The 22929-nt window shown below is 38.1% G+C and overlaps 1 protein-coding gene across 1 annotated transcript in view; it reads left to right on the forward strand.

Annotated features, from left to right (window-relative positions):
• hs3st4 (heparan sulfate (glucosamine) 3-O-sulfotransferase 4) overlaps positions 1-20300 on the forward strand; it is an 88269-nt gene extending 67969 nt beyond the window's left edge. The window contains exon 2 of the mRNA XM_085352674.1: positions 19646-20300. Coding sequence (XP_085208800.1) covers positions 19646-20300 — 655 coding nt within the window. The remainder of the gene's footprint in view (positions 1-19645) is intronic.
• The last annotated feature ends 2629 nt before the right edge of the window (positions 20301-22929 follow it).

A 22929-nucleotide genomic window follows, 5' to 3' on the forward strand; every position in this document is an offset into this window, starting at 1 on the left:
ATCCCAAAGACGAGCCAAAAACAGAAAGCATTATACTTAATGGTTTAATTTAATTACTTACTTTATATACAAAATATTATACATAATGGCTTTGCAGGTTTTAATATGGCTGGACTGCTGATAGATTGCATTTGTGATGCCTGCATGGGAAATGGTGATTAAAATACTACTCTTCTGTGAGAGCTTTTTTGCAGATTTTGAAACCAGGGCAAGGGGATCTTTGCTCTTATTCAGTCACAAGAACATTACTGATGTTGGGCAATAAAGCCTGGATTACATTCGGCATTCCAGTAAAACCCGGAGGTGTTGGATGGCATGCACGCTGGACAGAGAGCCCTGACTAGGACTCATGAGGGCTCTGTGTACAGAGTGTCTGTCCTCAGTCCACTTTTGCCACGACATTCTAATGAAATCCTGTTATTTATTTATTAGTGTTTACAATCTGATATCGAAAAGTACCAATTTCCACTATGTCTTAAGGCTCAGTACTGCATACTGACAGGGCCAGGTTGATGTTGTGAGGCCTTTTTCCCCTCTCTTTTATTCCAGAAAGTATTTATATATTAATCAGTACTCCTGTGCCCCCTTTAACCATACCCACTATTTTCATTGTGCTTGCTCTTGGCATTTTTTTCCTGTATGCCAGTCTTGTCATATTCTTTTGTCTATAATTTTTCATTTCATGCAGTTTCATTTAGGTAATCTCAAAACCACTGTCTTTCTGGCAGACAGTTGTTCCCTTGAAAAAAAAGATAGGTGTTAAACCTAATTAATTACTGCTAAATGAAATAGCACCTGGATTTTCCTAGCCCCTTTTCTATTCTTCACACCAAAGCCTCATTTACGCCAAATTTCAGAGCGGTGGAGATGATCATACCTTGCTTTTACACATTTCTGACATTTGAATGAGCTGATAAAGTCACTAGAGAGGGCCTTTGGTGAAGCTATTTTGATTTCTGCGCACATTTATTGCCTAAATAGATTCCTGTTGAAGAAAATATCAAGTCACATTGTGTTGTGAATGATATCTGAACTACCATTACAAGATTATAAGACGTATCTGCTAACAAGGAGCTACAAAGAGCTCTTGTTTGCTGCTTTTGTGAGCTTTCAAATGAGGTGCTTGCTTTTCAGAAGCCTTCTATTCTACTGCTGGAATAAAATGAAAGAAAATATTGCTTGTATGTGCAAGAGTCATTAAGCAATTAATTTATTGTGCAACTTTACACACCCCGGAGTCCAATTCAATTTATAAATGCAGATTGATTGGGAAATTAGATTCTTTAAATTAACTGAGCTTTACTTTTATATAAAGGGAGGGTCCATAATCACTGCAGCGTAACATGGAGAGTTCGAGTACTGGTCAACTTGGTGTACACACCAAAGGCTGTTTTTTGTGGATGATAAATCAGTGAAGAGCTCATAGTGGTTAATGATGTATGGTAACACAGAACTCACTGCACAGAAGAAAACTTGACTACTGGCAGAGATAAGACAACAGTTCAATTTCCAATTGAGTGCTCAAAGTGCTCAAAATGTGGCGATGGAAATGCATGTCCAAAGGATTATTATTGTCATTGCTGATTGTTATTAATTGCAATCATCTATATATCCCAGATTCATTCACTAGAAAAATACCGTCTTTGTAATATACAGCTCCTTTACTCCTTGCATTTCAATGCCGCAATGCAGTTTGCTGTGCCAAATCATCTGATCACAGTGCTTAATTGAATACTGATGTGAAGAGTACAAGAGATAGCAGAGCAGGCTTCACAAGTAATTAAAAAATGCAACTCAACCCATATGGATAATTTTCTTTAACTCATTTATCCTCTGTGTTGAAGTGTACCTGCTTTAGCTGGTGGTTATTGATAAGACACTCCCATGTCAGGAGTGCGTCTGCTTTTTGGAGAATTTAATTTCCAGTCAATATACAATATAGAATGTTGGAGTAAAGGAGTAATAATCTGTTATGTAATATTTCCCTTACCTTTGTCTGTATCACAGGGATTTACTTGGTAGCAGAAGCTCAAAGATTTTCCACAGTACAAGGACAACAGGAACTATAGCACACTACACAGTGAACTCCCAGCTTTGCAAATATGCATTTATCAGCTCATTTGAATGTGCATAGGGACGGTGTGGTGCACAGTGTGCTTCTAAGTGCATTATCCAGTCAGCAAATTTTCTTTGGCAGGATGGTGTTCCAAATAAACAGCTAAGCTGTGGCACCGATTTGGCGATATATACAACCCAGATGTGGTTTATATCTTTTCAGCCAAATTCAAACCATCACACCGTCATGCCATGACCACGGGTAACTGTTTTTTTGGTGTAACTGACTCGGGATGCATCTGGACTTTGTACAGAATTCAATTTTATCCTTTAGCCAATGAAAACCGAGGCGGGAAACTGTTAAACTGATGTAAAAAAAAAAAGGTTAATGTTGAGCGGGTAGAATTACTTTATAAATTGCTGCATACCTGCCTGTTTCAGGAGTATGTGATACAGCATGGTTTTCTAAGAACGTATGTTTGTGTTCTTATCTAAAAGTAAATGTGCTGTAGTGCCGTAGCCCTGAGCTGCTTGTTTTTACATGGGCAGTTTGTTTCAACATATTCTGTTATATCAGGAGAAGCCATCTGAAGGAAGATGACTTTAACCTCGTAAGACCTGAACTCTTCCACGGCATGCATTTTTAATGTCTCTTTGATATTTGGGCTGATTGGGACCCGATGAATGTAAAAACAAAGAATTACCAGATTTTTTTTTTTACCTTATTTTTGTTTCTAAGACAAATAAGAGCCACATATGAGGATATTCATTTAAATTTTTGATAGAACAGTAGAAGTATAATGTCCTCGTAAGTGGATATCAGGCCCTTGTAGAGCAAAATTGAGTATTTTGAGCTAAATAACCCAAAATGTGATGTCCACATATGTGGACGCCAGGTCAAAACACTTAAAATCGTTTTCCCATATTTTCATAAAGCATATATTTTTATGTAACTTAGCTTTACTATTTATATAATGGTAAGTGATACATTTCAAGACTAGTGCAAAACATGTGAGGACAACAATATCAAAAAGCCTTCTGAGATTAAGGTTTAATATTTGGTTTTATTCTATCTATAAACATTTGACACATTTCTCTTTAAGCTCTCCCTTTGGCAGCCTGGATTACATGAGCAAATCTGTATATCTCTAAAACATTATCCTGCGTTTGTGATGTGTGTTTATGGCAGATTCCCTTGCTGTGTCAAACTACCTCTGCTGGGGAGATTAAGGGTGTGTACAGGGTTTACTGGAAGTGCTCAAACAAGCTGCTCAAAAGGCTGAGGGCTATACTGAGATTCATTCAAGGATTACATCCTCATATCTCCTCCCATCTTGAGTAATGAAAACCAGAGAGATGTTCAATGACTTGCAACAGCCATTTCACAGCTGAGGTGTTGTCTTCCCATTTCCTCCATGATAAAGACTGTCTTTCTGGTGGTTTGGGGCTGTAACCAGCAGAAATAATGCGGAACTGACAAAATAAACAGGTCTTGCAGAGTGTCTCTGCTCAGTGAGATCTTTGGTTGATGTTCAACTAATATTATAGTTGCAAGTATTTGAGTCCATGAGACTGGGAAGGAACGTGCCCCGCTTTGATCTTCAAAATTATTAAATATACATGACAGAAACCAGAAAGCTCAAAAGCCATGATACGAAGCTATTCCTCCATAAAGAGAGACACTTAGCGGAGCGGTTGTTTAGTAGCTATTTTCGTGTTTTCTTTCTGACAGCACAGCAAAGCCGCTCACGCTGCAGAGTTGGGTCCTGTTTATAGTGGACTCTGTCTAATCCTGTCTCTAATCCCTTCAGTCTTTGCAGGTATGAAACTCCGGCAGGGGAAGCAACCCTGTGAGATTAAGGTGTTACATTAAATCTAACAGTGATTAAATAACCAACCATTATATGACTGTAGCAAATTAATTTCCCCAGTGTCATGTCAGCTGGGTAACACAGTCTATCTGTGGAGCCAACTCTGTGCTGCTGATTTTAGATGAAGTCACACCATGCAGAAACATAATAGATTTGCCTCTGTACATAAGTCACAGTGAAAACAAAATTCCTCTAACACAGGCAAGAATTCAGGCCTGCCAAGTTGTGCATTTGCATCTTGAGCATTCCAGCAGGGCCTTAAAACACCTTTTTTGCCAGATATAAGAAAAGGCCCCTGCAAGTAAACACATACATTTAACAGCACGTTCTGTGCTTTCCTCTGCCTGCAGTTGCAAATATAACTGACACAATATCTTATAAGTGATAGCAGCTCACATGGCAGGTGAATTATTTCAGCTTTTCAGCCCTCCCAACAGACTGTCTGAATTGAGCAATCTCTGCCAGCTAAAGCACAATTTGGATTAGCAAAAGCCCCACTGATAGGTCAGCTTAGCCCGTAATGGAGCAGCTTAGGCCTTGTCTGCATGATTATAACATTCTTAGCGGCCTTTTGCCTTGCTTCCAGATGTTACAGCACAAACATATCTGCCTCACTTCAAGTCCAAAATAAAATGTAGATCAGAGGAACAACAAAATGATGAACATTTTAAAAACACCTTTGCATACGTGATACATTTTTCAAGAACCTTAATTGTCAGCAATGCTGTTTGTGATAAATGTTGAAAGGATCTTTTAGCTGTAAAATATGTCAAGCAATGCTTCTTCCTTATTTGGCACAAATAATTTATTCTAAAAGTTCTCATCTTTGACAACATTTTCTTTTTTCATCTGTTTGCTAAATCAAAGCATTATAATGTCAACTTTAACAACATTTTAACTACATTCGACTACAGCAGACATTTCATTTCTGACGCTTCTTTTTGAAATGCTGGCATGTGACGAATGCTTTATAGTTAATTGATATTTAGCAGCACTGTTATTTTGCACTGTCTGTGCATTTAAGCAGCTACACATTCAACTTCAGAAACCCCATTTCTCAGACCTTCAGCAGTAATTTATTTTCAACACTTCAATTTCTCACTGCTCTTTAAATTAGAGCTCTCAGCCTGTGCAAGTTGTTCTCATGAAACACAAATGACAATGTAAATTTCCTCATGTCGTGACAAAACGACGCCGTTCGTGTGCATATGCATTTGTTGGAAAGTGCTCAACGCACCACCACGTAGTGATTCTCTTCTTAGCATGTTGTTTGCATTATCAGTACATTATATAAACAGGCCAAGATCAGGTTAGAAGTTTTAAAGCTTTATGATGGATGCTGTCAATGATGCAAATGGGTTTAAGAAGATTACCTGAAAAATCAATGTTTTATTTTTCCAAATGACAGTCCCAGTGTTTATGCAAACTGCTGTGTGGTTTAGTCATTTTCAAAGTGTCTGTCTTTAGAAGTCTCTCAGACTCTTCTGATCACAGGTTTCACTCAGGGGGCTTTCATCATTTACCTTTCTCCTTACCCAACCATGCCAACACTTCCACTGTTAATATTAAACGAGACGTCCTCATGGAAATAAAACACGTGCCAGAATGTTTTCATCAGCTCATTTCTCTTGCACGTGAAACTTTTTGTTTATAAGTTCACGGCTCATTTAAAAGAACTTTTGCTGCTAGCTTAATTCACATGCCTCCACCATGAAAATGGACACCTACGACCAGCAGTTTCCACCACATTACTGCAGGGCACCCCGCTGCTTTGACTTCACGCTGTAATTGCTTTAGCTCCGAAATGTCATGAACGTGATCTGTGGCCACATCTTATAGTTTGCGAAACAAAAATGTCACTTTTATTCACTATTATTGTTTTAAAAAATATATTCTGTTTCGTCTCGAATACTCGCATACTACTTACTACTGGATTAAGTTAGCTGTCTTTTTTAACAATATACGTAGTCACTTCTATTGCAATATTGAAGTCAGGAATTAATAAGGATCCGAAGAATGAGGAACATAATGGGGGCAAAGGGAGCCTATCCCAGCTGCCTTAAGGTGACAGGCAGGGTACACCCTAGAAAGGCTGTCAGTCTATTGCATTGCTAAAACAGAGACAGTCAGTTATTCTTGTTCACATTAACACCTTCAGCCAATTTAGAATCACCAATTAACCCAACAAAGAGGAAGCCAAAGAAACAAATGGAGGAACAAGGAGAACTTGCAAATCTCAGTATAATGTATTAAACATATTTTGGAAAACACATTTTTTATTTAATAATTTATTTTTAGACTCCCTTGGGTGTTCCAGGCCTTGGCTGATCAGTGTTGTTGTTCTTGTTGTTTGGAGGGGAGTTTTTATTTTCCCTCTCTCGCTTTCTAGCATCCTAAATGCTTGAAAGATTCATGTTGCTGTTGATACGTTTAATTTCAAGCTTATTTGTATGGGCTAAAAAACAAACAAGACACTAATAAAAGTGCTCATCGATTAGTTGATGATGGGCTAAAGTGCTGTTAGCAAAAGCCTGCATTTAGACACATAACTGTTTTCCTCCCTTTGTCAGGTACACCGCATACCCCCATATAATACAGGAACCTTTCTCATCTGTTTTCCATCCTCTCTTGCCACAGCCAAAGGTAATATTTTACAATGAGTATTACGATGGGCCAACCTGCCCAGATGACCAAAAGCAGCTTAAAAGAATTTGTGCCGCTCTGTTTGATTGGTATTAAAGGTGCTTTTGCACCACACTACACACTGTTGCACCGTGTATAAGCAGAGACAGGTAGTGGGTAAATCTCTCAAACACAGGTAATAGATACATGCCTCCCTTATTTTCTTTTCTTGCTTTCTGTTTTGCCTGTTGGGAGCAAAAATCTTAGAGGCTTTTTTTTTTCCAAATGCGAGACAAAAGTGAAATATACTCTCAAGCACTCGTAGCTGCCACATGCACACTGAAATATAGAAGTATATACAGAATATGAAATGCCTAGAACATGGGGACAAAGGTGCAGTGCAAGATGTGAAAGACACAGACCATAATAAAAATACATGAGTCACACCATATTTAAAATGAAATACAATGTTTACAAAGCACTATCAGCAATGGCACATCGCCCAAAGTCATCTAAAATCACGCACACCAGCAGGCTGCCACACTCTCCTGACAGAATAGACTCACACCCTTTCTCAAGAGAGATAATCACTTTTAGTTGCTGGCCAGTCGCAGCTATGAACTGCTGACCCAACATTTCAAATACTGCACGTTTTACTTTGTAAATTTGATCAAAGTCTTTCAAGTTGCACCAAAGCTTAAAGAGTAGGATCAGGATCCATGTTGCAGAGCAACTACCATGTGTTTTTGCTGCCGATCATATGATCATAATGTGGTGGATCATAAATTTGATTAGTTTTGAAGTTGTACATCTCTGTTCCTTACATTTCATGTCATGCCCTTATTAATGTTTTATTTGTTGCTTTGACTGTTTTCGAATAGAATATGCAGTGGGAACATAGAGGGAGATAAGTAGTGAAAGTTTTGCCAGGGTTGATTGTGCGTCGATCCATTGTTAATGCCTCAGGGCTCCAGTAGGTGGGTTCGCGCACCTCCTCCTTCACTCAATCCGGTTGTTCAGTGATGACGCGACGAATCCTACTTCCGGGCCTAAAGTAGTCTGCATTTAATATGGCTTTTGTGTTGTTAACATGTTTAATGTTATGTATTTTCTTCTATTTGATCTCAAAAAGCTCCTAAAACAGTCAGTGATCACTGTTGACCTCCCTCTGCTTTTATTACTGCTAATCATTTATTTAAGCTCAGTTTTTGAAACCTTAGGATCTAACTGCAGCCCAGCCCATGCAGCAGTATATGAATGACTAACCTCGTATTGTGGATGGATTATCTCAGTTGTTCTCCTGGCTGAAGTTTGGTCCTTTTACAGCATCCTGCCATGCGATTACATTTGTTCCTGACCACCGAGAACACTCACGTTAACTTTTATCGAGTGGAAAAAAAGTTAGCTTGTTTATATTATGCTAACATAGCTGTGTCGCTAGCGGTCACGTAGCACATCATTATATACCAGCTAGCCCAACTTCAGTAACCCTACAAACGTCACTGCTGTTTAGTTTTCTGTCTTCATTTATGCTGGAAGTGATAACAGAGCTGTACGTTTTAATTTGTTTCCAAAACCCCGCAGTCAGGACATGCTATATTGTATTTAGATAGAAGCTAGCGAGCTAACGCCCTGCTAACTTCTAACTCTGTTAAATGTCATAAATTCCGTTTTCATGGATGCCTGGATGTTAAACTCAATTGTTACACCTGGTAGAGCAGAACGCTGATCATTTTATTAAAGATGAAAGACTTTAGACAGTTTTTCAACTCTCAGTAATGCCATAGTGATCGTTTGATATGTGGACCTGCAGCGGAGTTTAGGTCCAGACACGGCTAGTGACGTCAGACTGAACAACCGGATACAGACGAGTGAGAGTGAGAGCTGCGTGTCTGTGCCGTTCTTTCACCTCTCCTCACTATTTCCCCTGTTTAAGGTAACTGCCATGCACAGATCTGTATAAACGTGGCAGCATGTGTTACTGTTGATTATTAGGTCATTATCATTGTTCATTTTAGCGAAAGATGTGAATTGCGGACTATTTTGCTGAGAAGTTCCAGTTAACCTCTGTTGCTGTGTATGCGAGTTTTCACTATTACTCCGCCATATTGTGTGAAGATTTTTCTGTTACTATCTGTATAAGTTAACTACTGAAAGACATGCAGCACTTAAAGTATTATTTCATTGCTGTGGAAAGTTAGTGACTGTGTCAGCTAACATGTGCAAGTTAAAAAGATGTTTTTGTCTAATGCTACAGTTCATGTTATCTAAAGCATTCTCATCAGCTAATGCAGCGAACAATAGTGACTTAGTTTGGACACAGTTGTCCTGAGACTGAGTGCATATCCATAAGAATATTGTTTTGGTTGTATTGCATGTGAAACTCATTACAGACGAGTGAGAGCTGCGAGTCTGTGCCGTTCTTTCACCTCTCCTCACTATTTCCCCTGTTTAAGGGCACAACAATAACAGGAGGTCAAACACGAGACAGAGGAATGAAGACAGAGAAAATACAGAGGAATTGCAATTAAGTGATATTTTTAATCAGTTAATGGTTTTTTTTCTATAAATCTTAAAACTGCTACAATGATTTAATTTATGTTGAAAGAAATTAAATAGAAAAGAGGGACCTGGTAGATAAAACAGTGTTAATGAGTGTTAAGACTTCCCATATGGAAAAGATATATATAAATCTTATAAAGTTTGTATCTGTCTTGTGTGAAACTTGTATGAAAAGCATATAAGTGTGAAAACAGATATAAGATCCCTTGAAAAATTATATAATGAAACTTGTAAGTTTTGGATACTTACTAAAACAATGTATGAAAGTAATGCGAAAGTGGCCACTTTCATGAGTAATCACATATAAGTTTTTACTATTTCTTTTCCGTATGGGTTGACCTCGTCCTCACTGGCTCAGGCACAAAGACAGTTAAATGCTAGAGGCATTTCTCATCTCTTTTGAGGTTAGAAATTTTGCACCACAGTTGACTGAGGAATTCACTTAAAAACTCAAGGATAGAAACTATATGAAGAGATTCGTGGGTCATAGTGTATTCCATATTAGCTACAGTTTAAAACTGGACAGTTAAACCTGCACTTTAAATGTATTTTTATTGTTTGTATTTGTCCTCACCACGAATCTTTCTTTTGTTCTTAGACAATAATCCTTCTGAAAACTGAGTTTCGTTTCTATCTGAAATATCACAAGTATTGTTTCTAACCCTTTCAAGTGCACCAATAATTGCAATGTAAAATGCAGAGATACTGGGTTGCCAGTGTGGAAATGTGGCAGGACACACCCAATTTAAAATGTTGGTTAAATGCAAATTACAGAGAAAATTATCTGGCAAATATAGGCTTAATTACTATTAGTTGGGTCTGCACAACTTCAAGCTTTAAAAAAAAAAGCAATCTTAAAGATTTGACAGTAAAAACACGAACTTTAATACCTTAGGTCTACTCCTTTTTGTCCCTTTACTCGCTGTGATATGTGAAACTGATCCACAGTCTAAAAATATGTAAAATAACACATTGCCTTTTCTGTTTCTAATTCATAACTGATAAATGGATGGATACTTTTATAGCAATTTTCTGCACAATTTTAGAATTCAAAGCACTTTCTTACTACTAGCCTAATTTACCATTTATACAAGTGCTTTTTTATGCCTCAGCACTTTTACCCTAACATCCACACACACTGATGGATTGACAACACTTTAATCTTCAGTATCTTGCCCAAAGATACTTTGACATCAGGGTTGTAGTCGAACAGGAGGATCAGCTAGCGGATCCGTTGTACCTTCTTAGTCCAACACAATACAATTTTTTGTTTTGCTAGTTAATGTTTTTAATGTGAAGCTGTAGCAGTTGGTAATATTTGGTGTGCAAATTAATAACTTAATACAATAAATTAATAAAGCATTTGTCTCTTGGCAAAGTCACTAGATTTGTAATATTCCAAATATAAATATGCTGCACCATTTTTCATCAGTCAGCAACAGACTTAATTACGATTGTGATACCACATTAAGTGATTTATGGGGGCTTCCAGACATTTATTTGAATGAAAATGTTCAGGATTGCCAAGATTGAAAGTGGCTTCATGCAGCATTTATATGCCATTATGTGTGGTGTTCCTGCAGTTCTGTTGGAGCCGCTGAAGTCCTTGATTAATGTTAAACAGGAAAGGCAAGAAAGGAAACGCAGTACACACTTTTGCTTTTGCTGGATTTCTTATTGATGCATTTCAATATCTGCTGTGTAGTAACTAAGAAATGAATGCAAATGTGCTCTGAAGAGTGCTATTTAGGTTTGGGTTGAAGCATCAAGACAAATACATGTAGAAAGAATTGATGGTGAACCAGTGAACCAAATACTCGCTTTGAATGCAATAACCCCTACCTAATTCAGCAGTGACTTAATTTTTACTATATACATGTTTCATTTTATTTACTATATTGCTCATTATTCATTTTTTATAGCTATGACAACTGTGGCCAGCTTAACACATACGCTTGAGGGAGAAAATAGACAAGTACTCAACTCAGTCACTTGCGTCCTTTGTTGTAATGTGTGAATAAGGTGCATTATATAGAATCAACAGAGCCCAACACTGACATTTCTGTAAGGCTTCATTGCAAAGATTACCGATTTTTACAACATGAGAAAAGACAAAAGTAAAAAAGTCTGCTTGCTTTCAAATTTTCATAATATTCATCCTGACATTTTGTGAGTTAACTCAAACTTCTAAAAGGAGAAAATCGTCAAAATTCTGTCTGTGTTAGGCTAATGTCTTGCACACAGAAAGTAAGAGTTTGTGCAGTCTTCTTTTTCGTAGTGTCATGCTGACCTACAGCCTAATAATAAGTTGGGGGGGAAAAAAATTAGAAAAAAGTAGGAAAAAATACTGCCTCTGATAGGTAATTTCTGGAAAATGTCCAGGTGTTTAACTGATCGAGCTGCCAAAAATCTATCATTTGGATATCAAATCTTTTCTTTTAAGTTTTCACCAGAGTACTTATGAGTAATGCAGACCAACAGTGTCTGTAATGTATACCTGACAAAGACCTACATATTATACTCAAAATTACATAAAATACAATTTGTGCTTTCCGGTTATATTAAGTTATATCAGCCACACATGCAAATATGGTGACATTATCCATTTTACATTATTTCTTTCATCAGTCATATGGCGTTGATCTGACGACATGCAGCAGCTCATATGTTCATGTCTTCTTGTTTAACCACAATAATTGATGCCTTTCAGTCTTGTCATTCTGACAGACACTTTATCAAAAGTTACACTTCAGCTACCTCATAAATCCACTTAGAAAAAGCATGGAAAGAGCTCATGGATGTGTTATGTAATCAAAATAATGAGCATTTTAATAAAAAGGTTGCTTTACATAATGCAGCCAAACAAGTGCAAAGTTTTGTCTGTGGTCAACTTAAACTGATTGGATCCTGAAGTGTTGCCCATTTTTTTCTCTGGCAAGGAAATCTATCATGTTCAAACTGTCATATTAATTGGTTCTGCTTAACTGAGCTGGATCTGCAATATAGCCAGGATGTAAATTTTAGCCTTTGACTTTGACGTATTCAGGTGTGACTTTCAATTAGAGCTGCTGTTTTGTGCATTTCGTTGAGCTATTAGACATTTGGTAAGGTTTCAACGGTGTAAGCGAATTAAGTTGGGCTAGGCAGGCGCTAATGAAAAGCCCTCTGTTCCACACAGAAGAAAATGCAGAGCTTTACATTTTTAACATAAATACCATAAAGTATTAAATGCAAAAAAAAAACCCCAACAACTTTGAGGTCACACTCTGTCCACTGGCTCATTAACATTGATATTATCATATCACATTGACCTGCATGCGGTTGTTATGTTGTGTTCTCGCTTGTGCTCCAACTTTGTAAATAAATGAATGTGAAAGTGGCGCAGCAGTGCTGGGACAAGCACATAACATAGACTTGTTTCTGTAGTGGCAACATCAATAATGGAATATTGAGGGCAATTGTGATCAAATTGAATGAGTGTTGTCTGAAGTGCTCTCATCAGTTCATTCAAAGACAGATAAACAAACAAGTAAAGAACAATAAAAGGAGACAATCGTCTTTCAGAGGAGTGGCAAACTGCTGTTTTTTTATTAGACCACAGATGAGCCATTATGTAAGGATATTATTTTGGGTTATGTACTGTGTGTTTATTTCGAGATTTATGATTAGAAATCAGTTCCTTTTTATAGCCAGCAATGTTAAGACAAGACAGTGAAGTTGAAAAAAAAAAAAAGCAATATCCTTGAAGTTTGATTTGAGATAAGATTGCTTCCGTTCTCTCTCCCAGACATTAATACAGTTAAAAATAGACTTATTTTCTGGCTCATATACACTGTTATGTACTAATGTTGCAGGTCGGTACAGCATTCCAAACATCCTCATAGTCTGCTTCATTGCCACACTTTATTTCATGATGTTTTATGTCCAAAGGGCATCTGAGCACAGCTTCAGATCTCAGCACTGCAGTCTGGTGATGTGGGCAGAGAAGTACCTGGCTTGCCCACTGTTGGAATGGGATGGTCTTTAGGGGATCTCAGGAAGGGGGTGGGGAATAGGGGTTTGATCAGGACCAGCTGTCACTTCTGTCCTCAACTATTTCTCAAAGTCTACAGTCCCGCAGAAGTACAAGTATAATAGGCTTATTTAGAGTGGGGAGGCTATAGCAGTTTTGCTCTCCTTGTCATGTTACAGACATGATTTGCTTGTCTTTTAATCTCTACTGAGGAAAGATTGACAATATTAACATTCAACAATTTAGCATAACTCTGACCGCTAGGCTCAAAATGTTGCATTTAATTAATGAATGTGGTGCATCTGTAAAGACAGCATGATAAATGTGGACAGATATACAGTCTATATTCCGTGATCATGGCATTGCAGGTGAAAGAAAGCAATGCACTTGAGAAGAAAGCCAACAGTTTGTATGACAAACAGCATTAAATCTGAAATGTGTTTAAGCTATTTAGAACTTGGTTCATAGTTCAATAGGAGTCCATGTTAAGGTGTACTTATTTACCATTATTATGCACATTAGTAGCTTAATGACTCTTTAGAAATAATTATAAGTCACTTATTAATGACTTATTCATCACAAAATATTCTCCAGCTACTAGACCATTAACTTAGAGTTATCCCTCAATTACCTCCTAATTACTACTTAGTAAGTATGAGAAAGCTGTTATATTTGAAATATGATTTTAATCTGCTTTGCTTATTTTGGCTCTTAAAAGGTGGTAATACCACACCAATAGTAATTTTCACATAATAGCAGTTAATAAATTTAGTGTACTATTAAATGATAAAGTGACTTTAAAACAGTGTTCCTCATTCTATCACCCAATGTACTGTTATGATTAAAGACAGGAACAAAAAATCTCACTGCAGTTTGGCATGGTTTCATCCTATTGTCTAAACAGCTTTGAAACAACCTAGCAACACTCTTCAGTCAGTATGGGCCTGGTTTCATCGCTGCTTCTTTGTGCATCAGCCAAACTGGGAACTCAGTGAAAAGAAAAATAAATAGATAAAAATATTCAACAATGCTCATGGTAGTCTTAAAAGGTTTTTCAAATAGCTGGTAATAGCTAGTATTTTAGTTGATTAACAGACAAAAAAAAAAAACAGTTTAAGGGAGTAAAAGGGGATATTGTAGAATAAACAATAATAAACGATGTTGTAGTATAGATTTATTTTTTTTATAAAAATGCATTTATCGTTGCTGATTACCAAGCACCTGACTGCATTTTGAAATACAGTTTGGTTTGGTTTCATCTTTCTCATGAAACTACTTCTAGATCTGTGTTTTTAATAACAGCCAGTAAATGTAAACAAGAAAAAAAAAAGAAAAAATGAAATAAACTGGAAGTCAGTGAAAGAAAATAAGTGTTTAACGTAAAACGAGTCAGGAAAATTCTAAAAGTAAAAATTAACCATTTCCATATTGCCCAATGTAATAGTAAAAGCTCTGCATCTGTCACGGCGAGTGAGGTGAGCCGTGTGGAGGCAATGAAGGAGGATCCAAACGCAGGCAGTCGTGAAGGTGTGAAGGTGGTTTATTGAGCAAGAAAGTAAATACAAACGGCAAAGGGAGCTATGACTAACTAGACTGGGAACAAACTAACTACAGAACACGAACCTGAACATGAGCAGAAACACTTGGCGGTTGACAGCAGGGAAACACACAGATGACGCAGGGTGGAATACACAGACGGACCAGCAACTACGATGACGGCAGACATGACTTAAATACACAGAGAATCACAGGGGAATTACACACAGGTGGTGGACACAGCTGGGAATAATCAACAAGACGAGACAAAGGTAAAACTGAACACACTCACATGAGACGCAGACCATCACAATAAAACAGGAACAAGCAACCATCACACTAAGACACAAACTCGACATAGAGAGACAGACAGAAAATGGCACATGGAGCTAGACAAATACTAAGCAGACACAACTGAAGAACAAATCCTAAACACCACAGAAACATGAAACTCAAATAATAAACATCATCATAATCAACACTACCAGAGAACAAGAAAACAACCCCTGATGCAAACTAAAACCAAAACATAATAAAACTCAAACTACTGGGTCCGACGGACCCAGAACCGTGACAGTATCTGAGACTCTACTGCACAAAAAAGTAGCATGCAGAGCTAATATTAAATACATTCAACCATATCTTCTCTTTTACTGGATTTCAATAAAAGGCTTTTATGCCTATTATGCATATAGATATCTTTCTGGTGTGAAAAGCCCCTTGGATTTGAAGATAGTGAAAGAAAGACATAATGTTTAAGTGATTCAGAAGGAATCATTAAAAGCAATAAATGGATTAAGTTTGTGTCTGTGTATGCACACATGTCTTTAATTATTATAATGTAAAACTTAAAACATGAACAAAAAAGAATTCATTAAATATATGTATATAGGTGTGACACATGTGAAAAGCCTAATGTCACTTTTTCAATGCTCTAAATGACAAATCATATAATATTCTCACTGTAATTGTAAGTGGCTCTATGTACATTGCATAACTAAATCCAGTTAATAGCTTAAAGGCAAGGCTGCTGAAAGGATACTTTCACTACACAACCATGTGGTTAGGTCAGATTCAGGTTGAGAAAAACAAAAAACAAGCCAAACTCTCTCCCATTACTTGAACATGATCTGATGGCTCAGAATGGCAGCCTTCTCTCTATTTATTTTCTTCCCAAAAGTTGCACCTTAACCGTGACAAAACAATGCCTCCCACTCCACAGCAGACCCACCAGGACCCCTTTGCTCTGGCCTGTGGGCTTGTTTTTTTTGTGTGCCAAACATGTACGCATCCACTTGTTGAGAGCCAAGCAAAGAATGACTCATTTGACAAACCTTTGTTTTCTCTCCACTTTGCAGTAAACCCATGTCTTTGTTCTTTGTGCCGCTGTAATCACAAACATGTCACTCATGGTAAAATAATTGGATTATTCATTGCAAAATGACCACAGTATATCTCTCACTGCAAATGTCTTGACTGTTTTTGATGAAAAACGCTTTTACACCCTCGACTGATATTTGTAATTCCAATTGTAAGTGTAATACATTTGCCTGTTCTTGCACTGGTTTGTTTTTTTGTTGGGGTGGGGGGGGGGCTGCCTGTACTAAGCACTGGTTAACTTATAAAGGTTTATCAAAGCCATTTTTAGTAAATCCGAGTACAACTTCTGCTTTCTCTATTATAGGACTAACAAGTATGTTCCTTCATAAATGGCAAGATGACAAGATTCTGACACCTCCCCGACAAAACGATTATTCTCTCTTACTGAGTCAATATTGGCAGACAGCAAAGAATTCCTGTAATTTACACCTCAGTATCATTATGTTAGTTTTTAGGCGTTATTGAAAAAAAGAAAAATCACACAAATCTGCCCACAACATTGGCCCCCTCTCCAAAGTACACTCTCCAAGGAGTCAGCTTATTATGAGTGGACTCCTTTAGAATAATTGATTGTATTTGACATGACGTGGAGGAAGCACGGCAGATTGATACTCTGCTGCTGAAATGTGATCAATCCAAATGAGAGACTGTGGGAGCGTTGATTCCTCTGCCAGAGTTTATTAGAAACAGCAAAGCTTCTCTGGAGAAACTGCATTTCTCCATAAACAGGTTGGACCTATTAGTATCTGGGAATGTAAATGAGCATCATGCCTCACCTCATCATACCTCAAAATATTCCCCGCACAACAGTTTGACAAAACAGAATGAAACATCGAGTTAAATGCTCACGTATGTTGTAGTGGGTGTTTAGGAACTAAGACTTGTGATTATCTACTAAGATTTTGTCTTAACAAACACACACACACACAACAAATTTGATTTGATGTACTTCACATTCTTACTAATGAATCAACTTTCTCAAATGGCATCCTCCAGATCTGAAAATTATGAGGAGTGGGTGTAAAATGGAATTCCCTTCCTACGAGTACGTAACCTTGGTGCAACTGGAAAGTGAACTTGTTTTAAAGGTTGATTTTGTCTTTTCATAATTTATTTCACTGTGGATGACTTCTTTCTTCCACTCAAAGTATCTGATTGCAAAATGTATTGTTAATATTTGATGGAAATATTTTTTATGCCATAAATTGTCAAAGGATCATATCTTGACAATGATTTTTTGAGTAATTTTATATTATTTCCTTAGATACTTGTAATGCAACACAGTTAGAATTCATCAAATGGTATGAGAGACCTTTCCTCTATCTTCAAACTTCTGTTTGCTATGTAAATAAAGTGTTAGGCACGTGTTGAAATGCAAGAAATAAATGTTATGTGGTATGTTCTCGGTGTGAGGCAGTAAACAACAGATGGTGAGCAGCGCCACTTTAGCGCTATGGATTTTATTTAGCTACCCACCTGAATGACCTGCATTGAGCTGAGCAGCTGATGTGGAGAGAAAAAAAAGTAAGAATTAACTGTTTGCTCGTGTTTACTTCAGTTCCACTAGACTGCAAGGCCAGAGGAGTCATTTTCAATGCACAGTAAAATTAGCTTGCTTATCAGTGTTTTGATTTCCTTCCCGCCTCAACATCCAACTGACATTTTAGACGTACATGGTCCATGACTGATTCTCAATCAAAAGCACAATAACAAGCTACTGGGCTTATGTGCTTTCGCTCGCTTTTTTAATTAAATGTATGATGACAAGCAATGAGCGTGATTACAATAATAGCCTGCTATGTTTGTGTTTTCAAAAAAAGTAACCTTGAACACTGTATAACTGTCCTTTCAATTGGATATGCTCCAAAGATTGCCAGGGAGACGCTGCAGCTAATGTCCATACAGTAGGACGTCGGTTGTTTCAAGGTGATTCGCTGTGGTGTGTATCTGAACTTTTTTTTTCTGCATGGCGATGTTGCTCTATTAGACCACCTACTGGACTTTGGAGTTTAATGGCAGACAGACCTGAAGTTCTTGAAAGGTTAAAACAATCTTTAGCCATTTATTACTGGAAGGGGGAAGTGTGGAAAGTGATTGAATATAATGAAAACTAATACTCTTTCTGGTCACTATGCTATCTGTAGATATGTTTAATATCCCATTACAGGCCCAGAAGTAACCACAGTTCTATACTGTCAAGAGACAAACATAATCCAGAGGGAAATTACCCATCAGGAAGGCAATACTGTTACTGAGATGCAATTACCAGGCCACTTGTGAGACTTTCAGCCGAGTATCCGTGGGTACATGTGTGTGGTCGATATGTGCATAACAGCTCTTATGTCTAGCAGAGTAAATTGGATTCTTTGCTGGAGAACAGTTAATTTAGAATATGTCCAAGATGCAAATGATTGATGTGACTATATCGTTACAACTGTAGGTTTGTGGTGCAGGGCAGCCAAATGGAAAAAGAATATTGCAGGGAGAAGGAAATAGCTTTTATCCCAGAATTATGGGGAAATTTCTCCACTAAATCAGTGAGTCTCCAGAAGAAATAATTTCGATTTTGGTCGGTTGTTCGGACATTCATTTCCAAGCAAACATTGGTGAATTTGGAAGGAAGCAGCTTTCTACGTGCTTGGATTCTGCTTCTTTTTTACAGTGTATTACACATCTCCTGTGCTTGTATTCGTTAGTAGTTAAATAATCTGCATGTCTCACAGAGGATTTAATGTACCAATTTAGCACTGAATCACATAGCTTACAAACAAAGAAAACAGTACGGATTGGAATGAACATCAGTGTAAACATTTGATAAGGGTTTGCTTGAGGCGATTGCTATGCTTTATTACTGATACAAAAATAAAAGCTGCAAAAACAAGAGTTGCCTCTGTGCATTTGATATACTTGCCTCTGCAGTGGCCTATCCTACAACTCAGAGATGAAACTCATAATATTGGTGGCAATGGCACATGGCTTCCTGCGACTCCCTGGATTAATTCATCAAGTCTGGGACATTTCAACTGTACTGCAAATTATCTCCTTGAATCTGATAATTAATCACTGCTGCTTTAAATGATTGGCCCCTAACCTTAAATGCAGCAGAAAGAGCAAAAGAAAAGAGCTGCCTGCACCCATTCCAATCTTCTCCTGCCGGGGAAGTGCATGTGCATTAGAAATAAAACTGCCTGCACAGTGTGAGCCTAGCATGCATAATAAATTGTATGACAAAACAATACCCCAGGCACCCCAGTATTAATGATATGCAGTGAACTCATTATTAAAGTTCCAAAACAGCTCCTGGAGTAACACAGATGGAGTCAATTAAGCAATGAGCATACTTGCTTTCCTGCTGTTTCATCTTCCTTCTTTTATCTCTTGCATATTACTCTATGGGTGTAATTAGCTGTATGTTTCTCCTCACAACATAATGTCCAGTGATAATAACGGTTATTTTCTCTTGTAATTTCGAATAATGCACTGCTTAGTAAATGTACCAGATTTGCTTGCACCTTGTCCTTGGGTATGTTATTTGCACTGGAAGAGGTGTTGAGGGTAATACCATGCTAAGCTGTTTTTTTTCCCCCTCTGCTGTTTCTGTTCCCAGAGACCTGATGCCTTCAACGCTGGAGGGGCAGATCACCATGGAAAAGACACCAAGCTACTTTGTGACTAACCATGCCCCCAAGCGCATCCACTCCATGGCAAGAGACATCAAGCTTATTATTGTCGTGCGTAATCCTGTCACTAGAGCCATTTCAGACTATACACAGACTTTGTCCAAGAAACCCGATATCCCCACCTTTGAGGTTCTGGCTTTTAAGAACCGGACGCTGGGTCTTATAGATGCCTCGTGGAGTGCGTTGCGTATAGGAATATATGCTCTTCACCTGGAGAGCTGGATGCAGTATTTCCCACTCTCCCAAATGCACTTTGTCAGTGGAGAGAGGCTCATTGTGGATCCTGCTGGTGAGATGGCCAAAGTGCAGGACTTCTTGGGACTGAAGCGGATTGTCACAGACAAACACTTTTACTTTAATAAAACGAAAGGATTTCCATGTCTAAAGAAGCCAGAGGACAGCAGCACTCCCAGATGCCTTGGCAAGTCTAAAGGGAGAACTCATCCTAAAATTGACCCAGATGTGATTCGGCGGCTGCACAAGTTCTACAAGCCCTTTAACATGATGTTCTACCAAATGACTGGTCAGAACTTTGAATGGGAGCTGGAGGAGGACAGTGAAACTCGTAGCTCTCAGGACTAGCATGGCACGGCTCAGCCACACCACCAGCCTTCTCACTAAAACTAATCTTGTCCGGCTTCATCTTCAGAGAGTGCTTGAGCACGCCAATCAATCATGGCTGTCTTTGCAGTGTCTGTACCCATTAGCAAGAGTTTACTGACATGCTTTTTCTTGATGATGGCAGATCATTATTGTATATACTAAACATAAAATATATTTATATTTGTGTAAATGAGATGATTTATTCCTTTTGGGTTTAAAGCATAGAACTGATATAAAAAAAATCATGTTGACTATGGCAATGCATGCGATGAGTTAAGTGTCCTTACCTCATGAGCCCTAAGGGTAAACTCTGCCTGTTTCTTCTCCCTTTACTTTCCTACAGTTTGTTGCCCTCACGCCCACTCACCAGCATTCAGTACAAAAAGATATTCTATTTCAATGGCTAATGCCATGAAGCGTTCTGTATTATTTCTTTTAAAAGAGTTCTGCTGCTTTATAAGAGAGAGAGAAAAGAGGACATGATAGACATAGAACTATAATCCTTTGACATGTGCTCATCTTTTCAGTTGTCTATATCTGAGTGGAGACAATCCTTTTAAGTTTACCAAAGTGTTAATTTACTCTGTGTCACTGTTATGGTTGATCTGCACTCATTAATTGCATACATATGAGAGAAGATGTACTGTGGCCATCATTCAATAATTGGATTGTTTCACTGCACAGTTGAACATTAGCATACTGACGACCATGCGCACCAGTGTGGTGCACTATGAGTAGTTTTGGTATAGCATTACAAATGAATCTGTTTTCTCTTTGTGCATCAAACGAGTCTGCATCTAGGCAGAAGAAAAAATTGGTGCTGCCAAAGCATTCCCAAAAATAACAGTTGACTTTTGTGGTCCTGCTTGCCTTGTGACCCTCCTCTTGTCACAGTAATACATGTCAATGAGGGTGAAGAAAAACAGAGGACCGAGCAGAAGTTTGTTACCAAACATCTGCTGCTATGCAGTCTTCTGTCGTTAGAGATTAATGGCGTGTTAAATAAACTGCTGCTGCTGTTGGAACAATGTCAATGTCAAAGAGAATTTGCTGTCAAGGAAAAGCTACATACATGCCCAGGTAAATTACCAAGCCATTACTGTATGTGCTTAACTTGAATGGAATAACTCATGCCAGTCAAATGTGCTGTAACTAGACGTTTTACTAGCAAACACTTAATCACATGATCAGCAACGCTAACTGATTGAATGCTTGTACCAGATATTACAGGCTTTTGCTGTGAAATGTTAATTTACTCATACAATGAAATAACAACATGACCCATCATCTTTCCTTTATTATTTTCTGATTTTGCATAATCTGCTGTGCGTCTGTCTGTTGTCTCTGGACTTTTCATCAATTGAGACAATCAATACAGCCAATGAGTCAATAAATACAGTCTGCTACACATCACTGGTTGCTACAGCTATGATGCATTGCTCTGTTAATCTTCCCTGTTCTCTTGCCATGGATGATTGGATTGGTTCGCTCTCTGTAGACCTCTCTGTCACCCAGGGGAAGCCAGCACCAGCAGCTACTTACACAGAGCAATTGATTCAATCAAAGTAAGCACTATACTGCCCTTTGTAGCACCAAGCCTGAACACTTACCTCTGAGTCTCACTATCCCAGAGTCACAACTTCCACTTTGAGGCTTTTCTGTGCAGCCATCCCTTGGTGTTTTCTTGACAATGTCTCTGCACTTTTACCCCCCCCCCCCCCCCCCTTTCTATCTATTTCTCTCTCCTCACACATGTCATCCTCCAAAGCTGTGAAGTGTGTTGGCTGTTTCACAAAGGTGAGGCACTGAATAAAGATAAGTGAACTGCAAGCAAGACATGCTAATCACACAGTTAATAAAAGCCCTTATCATCATTTATTTATTCACATTTTTCATTTATTTATTCACATTTTTGCTAAGCTTAAGAACAAGCATTATCCAACTTCCAAGCCAGACAGTCCCTCCTACTCAGTGTACAGATACTCAAAGAAATCCGCAGAAAGCACCCTACAGGGTTATTAGGACAGATGACGACTCCATTTTACATCTTTGAATATGCAGCCGTGTTGTCATTTGCATTTCCAGGATCGCACACTTAAGGGAATTCCTTTCCAAAGTGAAAACTTGGATCCAATTGCTCATTAACAGAAACACGTGCACCTTTTTTTTTGTATCTCTTGCTTGTTTTAGGTACAGGAGGAGCACTGTGATACATCCGACAAGGCTTACCATGCATGAAAGACATGCTAAGCTGTCCTTCATGTGTTCCTCCCACTGGGGGTCATGCTGTGTTAATGTGGTTCCACACTATTTCCAGCTTCAAGTAAAGAAGATTGTGATGATAAATGAGTGTCACCTACTCATCAAACTGTCACTGCTTAAGTGCCATCATTTCGGAAATGGGGTACAAATTCATATTTGTCAGACATTACTGAAAATTTGGCAGGAAGTTGAAACAGTGCTTTGAATAAAAAAAAAGAAAGAAAGAAAAAAGCACTTGGACGTACCAACAAATGTTTTTGCAGTAGCCTTTTGTGTGTTTGCTTTTTGGCTGAAGGGCTTTAATCTGTGCATGGTAAAGTGCGAAAGTATGCATTCACTTTTCTAT

The sequence above is a fragment of the Diplotaxodon limnothrissa genome, linkage group LG4 (genome assembly GCF_057381915.1).
Source record: "Diplotaxodon limnothrissa isolate DT_005_m linkage group LG4, D_limnothrissa_male_GT1.1, whole genome shotgun sequence".
Taxonomy (NCBI): Eukaryota; Metazoa; Chordata; class Actinopteri; order Cichliformes; family Cichlidae; genus Diplotaxodon; species Diplotaxodon limnothrissa.